This window comes from Triticum dicoccoides, chromosome 4A, assembly GCF_002162155.2.
Source record: "Triticum dicoccoides isolate Atlit2015 ecotype Zavitan chromosome 4A, WEW_v2.0, whole genome shotgun sequence".
In the NCBI taxonomy this organism is placed as follows: domain Eukaryota; kingdom Viridiplantae; phylum Streptophyta; class Magnoliopsida; order Poales; family Poaceae; genus Triticum; species Triticum dicoccoides.
This window is the reverse complement of record NC_041386.1, coordinates 17,945,551-17,950,853: the sequence shown is the minus strand read 5'-3', so window position 1 is coordinate 17,950,853 and position 5,303 is coordinate 17,945,551. Positions and strand designations below refer to the sequence as shown.

Sequence of the window (5,303 nt, the reverse complement as noted above, 5' to 3'; positions counted from 1 at the left end):
GAGAGAGAGAGAGAGAGAGAGAGAGAGAGAGAGGTAGCTATAGCATGAGCTTGAAAGATGCTCGAAGTCGACGTACAACTATCATTAACCCTTACCAGAGAAAAGTGCAAAGTGGAAGGAGAGACGGACAGGTGCTTTCTGCATGCATGGTGTACTGCTGCAGGGATCTTGGAGACAGAAATGGTGCGAGACCAACCTGAGAAAGTGCATTGATGATAATAGTTGAAGGATAAAGTGTGATTGCATATCGAAGAAAAAGTGGGATGCAGGTGAATGCAACTTTATGCACCACATTCCACATGACATATATAGATTGACAGTCAGGCGGTTCGACGCTGTGAATGTCACATGTATCTTTCGTTTGGACTTGTACTTTTGTAGTTATCGTTTTGCCCATGTTGACCATTTCTTACGAAGCTCCTCTTTACGCGATCTACTATATGATGTATGATATATGTTGACATTGATATCTCTCAATTCATTTTCCAGTTCATACCCTGATCAATCCAGTGCTATATATGCATGCCTACGTCGTCTCCGGTAGATCACCATTCTTTCGACCCCTCCGACTAAAACCATGGCTGCCAATCTCAAGCTCGCCGCCTTGTGCCTCCTCCTCCTCGTCTCCTCTCTCCCTTTGCTCGCCCGCGCCGAGTGCGAGTGCGAGGCCGGCGAGGAGGAGCACGACAAGGCGGGCGCGCTAAAGCTCAAGATCATCGCCATCTTCTGTATCCTCGTGGCCAGCGCCGCGGGTTGCGCCATCCCCTCGCTCGGCCGGAAGTTCCCGGCGCTGAGCCCGGACAAGGACCTGTTCTTCGCCATCAAGGCCTTCGCGGCGGGGGTTATTCTCGCCACGGCCTTCGTGCACATCCTCCCGGAGGCCTTCGAGCGACTCGGCTCGCCGTGCCTCGTCGACGGGCCGTGGCAGAAGTTCCCGTTCGCCGGATTCGTCGCCATGCTCGCGGCCATCGCCACCCTTATCGTCGACACCATCGCCACGGGATACTTCCAGCGCGCGCACGCCAAGAATACATCCGCGGCCGTCGGGTACGTGGAGGCCTCCGACTCCGAGCAGGCGCACGGTGGGCACTCCCACGGCGTGTCCGCCGTCATCGCGTCGTCATTCTCCGACGACGGCGCGAAGCTCATCCGTCACCGCGTCATCTCGCAGGTGCTGATGCTGATTGATCGATGCGTCCATACTAGTTGTAACTAAATTGTGCACGCATCAAGGCTGTGTGCATATGCATACTCGACTGAGATTTAGGCTCCTATCATTAGTCAAATCACTGTCGCTGTGGACGCGAATTAATTGGTCGATTCCAATGCTTTATCTGAATTAGGTGCTGGAGCTGGGGATCATAGTGCACTCGGTAATCATCGGCATGTCTTTGGGTGCATCTGAGAATGCCAGCACGATCAAACCACTCGTGGTCGCGCTAACTTTTCATCAATTCTTCGAAGGGATAGGGCTGGGAGGATGCATCGTTCAGGTATGCATATGTTTTGTACATCAGTTCACACCAGAGAATGGTATGCATATATTCCTCGATGTGAGTCGTTCCGCTCATATACGAGTATGTGCGTACAATAATAGACAAAAATGGATTTGCTAATCTTCTGACATCCACCAAAAATGACGTGTGAATTTGAGTTCTAGAAATGTGCCATATTATTCCACACATTTCCTAAACTACGTTCATATTTCTATAACCCTAGACTTAAATACTAAACTGAAGCCTAAGCTTCTGAACTTTCTAAAATTGTCTCACCTGAACCCTAAGCTTCTGAACTTTCTAAAATTGCTTCACCTGAACCCTAGCTTGGTCTTGAATTTAGAGGTTTCAAGGAATGTGATAAAAATTCATAGGTGTCTGGAGCGAGGTGAGTTTGTAATCTGTAAAATTCCATTAAAAAACACCATGACAATATTTTTTGCGAAAAAACTACTATAACAATTTGTGTCGTGTGCAAAACTAACAAGAGAAAGAATGATTCCTTGTGCCATATTACTATCGATTAAGCTTTGCAGGTTGCCAATTACTAGCATCCCCATGTCCAGGATCTTTTTTCATTTTTTTGTTAAATTCAAAGGTGCAAAACCACACTAAGTAACGTGGTAAAGATTAGGAGGGTCGCTTAGTCTTCAAAGGTTCTACGTAACTGAAAAATAATACATAGGTGTGTGGAGAGGTTTATATATATGTGGCAGCTGAAAAATAATCAACAAATACAATTATGTTATTTCATAGAAAAACTTACAAAGGATAATAAATCTATCTTTGTCATTTTTCACAACGCATGTATATCATTTTTGTAAGTTAATTTTTGTGGCCTATCATTTCATAGCATCCCCTGCAAACCATGATTTTAAAAATCGGTCCAAGGTTCATTTTAAAGGTTTAGGGTTTCATATAAACAGTTTCATGGTTTGGGGTTGTTAGTTAGACGAAGTCCGATAGTTCAGGGTTCAAAACTTAGAATGTTAGTTACTCCCTCTGTCCCATAATATAAGACGTTTTGCAAGCTATGTTAGGTTGCAAAAATGTCTTATATCATGGGACGAAGGGAGTATGTTGCACTGTTTCTAGATCATATGAAAATTTCTTTTTGTTTTCCTGTTTTTTCTTCCAAGAATCATTGGTCGAGAGAATTACACCAAAATGGAATTTCAAGTCGCTTTAGCGTTGTGTTGGATTATGAAAATTTAATTGACCCATTTGTACATATTTTCTTGTAGTACAATCAATAAAGTTGAAATTTAAAATCACATCCTAGATGATAGAAAGAACAGAGATATTCAATATAATGTACCTTCTTGGTGGCTACTCTAGAAGCTTACCTTAATCAATTGTATAGTTTTGCATTCCACGAAATTTACACACTGCAAGAAGTTCGAGTGAATTTATATCACATGATTCACAGACAGCACAATTGTTTTTTTTTCGAAAAGGGGAGTACACCGGCCTCTGCATCGCAGGATGCACACATCCATTTTATTGAACGTGAATCAAGTTCAAGTCACCGAGTACCAGACAGTAATACAAACAAAAAGAAACACAACCACAATTGATTGTACCCAAGATTGCATAGCTCATCCACATAATCTACGAGTGCCTTGCTAGTCAAATTGATTGAATAAACCCTACACAACCCTTTCCAGCCGGCTGTACCTAGAGGTCACTATTGTTTTACTCTTTAATTACATTGAGAGGCAATAAACCACAATATGGCTTACCAAACATGATACTAACTTCTTGGCCCATAAAATGATGGTAGAAAATGTAGGCTACGCAATTAATGAAATAACCTTGCTCTATCGTACAGGCTAGGTTTCGCCTCAAGTCTGTCTTGATGATGGCGCTCTTCTTCTCACTCACGCTGCCAGTTGGTGTCGTGATCGGCATCGGGATATCCTCTGCTTACGACGAAAATAGCCCTAGGGCCCTAATCGTGGAAGGACTCCTCAGCGCTGCCGCCGCTGGAATTCTGATCTACATGGCGCTCGTCGACCTTCTAGCGGAAGACTTCATGAATCCTAGGGTGCAGAACAACGGAAGGTTGCAGGTCATCATTAACATCTCCTTGCTGGTTGGGACGGGTCTCATGTCCATGCTTGCTGTATGGGCATGAGAAATCCTCCTCGGCCAAAAATAATAAATTCGTTTTGAACTTTTTTATGAGGCGAGGATTTCTCTTTTTGTTTCTTTTTGAGAGGTTTTCTGATCTGTTTCTTGATTGCTTGTAAAAGGTGTGCATATATACATCAAACTCCACACAGTGAAATATACATGTACATTTGTTTGATATTACATGTTTACAACCATCAACAGTAGCACAAAGGCATTCATGCATGAGTGTTCATACTGGCGTGAGTATGGTGCATGACAACTATGTGTCTTCTCTATACCCAGAAAGAACATTTGAATAGCGTTAAGCTGCTAAGCTTTACAACAATCAAAACACAAAACCATTTCATGCATGAGCGATCATACTGGCGTGGGTGTGGTGTGCGATGAATGCATGTGCACTTTGTACACCAGAAGTAAAATGAATGAATAATGTTACGCTGTCAAGCTCTACCACTTTAGCATATCGAAATTATGCTTTGTTTGTATTACCAAACAATGTGTGCACCCTGTGGCAAGCGTGGTTAGCCATCTCAATCCAAATCAAAAGTAGTGTATGTACAATTATTATCCCGGTTACATCAATTAAATGTGAGACTCCCCGCGTCGAGGAAACAGCCCCGTGTCACCCAGCCCAGGGCGACTCGGGCGCTCCCATAAACGTAGCGCCACCAACCCCCTTTCCCTCCCCTCCCGCCGCGCTGCTGCCGTAGGAGGCCGTGGGCGAAGCCCGCGCGGCTGACGGCGGCCGGGCCTCTTCTCGTGGCGGATGGTTCTCTTTCACACCCATCTCGAATAAATCGCAAAAAAAGGGACAGTCTCTAAAGAAGAACGATACATTGGCATTATCAGCAGCCCCCTCGGGGAGGACCGCCGACCCAATGAGTACTTTATGCTGAAACTTTCACGGGCTGGGTGACCCTGTGATAGTTCATGAGTTGTGCAACCTCTCGCGGGAGTGTACGTCGGTAATTCTTTGCGTGGTGGGAACACATATGACGAAGTATCGTGTGGAAGGTTCGTCTGGAACTTAGAGTTTAGATCATGCGTATGGTGTGGTAGCAGCGAAAGAAGTGGTGGTTTGTGCATTTTCTAGAAGAACCATCTAGTTTTGGAACTCTGCAATTTTTCTAATATCATATTGATATGGTGGTGAAGGAGGGGAATAAGGATCCCTGGAGATTAACTTGTTAGTATGGAGAATACAATAGGAGTTTGAGGTACAAAACATGGTACATGATGAGATTCTAAGAAGCTAACATTGATCTTCCTTGGTTGTGTATAAGAGACTTTAATGAAGTTCTTAGGCGGGAGGAGCAGTTTGATCCGAACCCGCCAGAGAGTGTGGATGTGTGCCACCTTTTTTATTTGGGGCATCGAGGGCTGGACCGGACATTTGAGAGAACAATTTAAGGATGATATTTATGCCGGGTGCGTCTTGATCGGGCTTTAGCCTCTCAGGATTGGTGCAACTTATTTCGCTTAGCATCAGTGGTGCATCTAAGTGCCGTCAAGTCTGACCATTTGCACATTCAGCTAATGACTTCGATGGAGTTCCATAATCAGCGCATTGCTAATGTGTGTCCTTTTCGTGTGGGAGATGTTGGAAATATGCCCTAGAGGCAAAAATAATGAAGTATTATTTACTTCCAAGTTTAGTTAAGGTTTGTAATC

General features: G+C 44.3%; 1 protein-coding gene across 1 annotated transcript; it reads left to right on the top strand.

Moving 5' to 3' along the window:
* Positions 1 to 501: 501 nt before the first annotated feature.
* LOC119288555 (zinc transporter 9-like) lies at positions 502 to 3,771 on the top strand. Its single transcript, XM_037568154.1, has 3 exons — positions 502 to 1,171; positions 1,344 to 1,493; positions 3,328 to 3,771. The coding sequence occupies exons 1-3, from the start codon at positions 578 to 580 to the stop codon at positions 3,631 to 3,633; spliced, it is 1,050 nt and encodes a 349-aa protein (XP_037424051.1). The 5' UTR covers positions 502 to 577; the 3' UTR covers positions 3,634 to 3,771.
* The last annotated feature ends 1,532 nt before the right edge of the window (positions 3,772 to 5,303 follow it).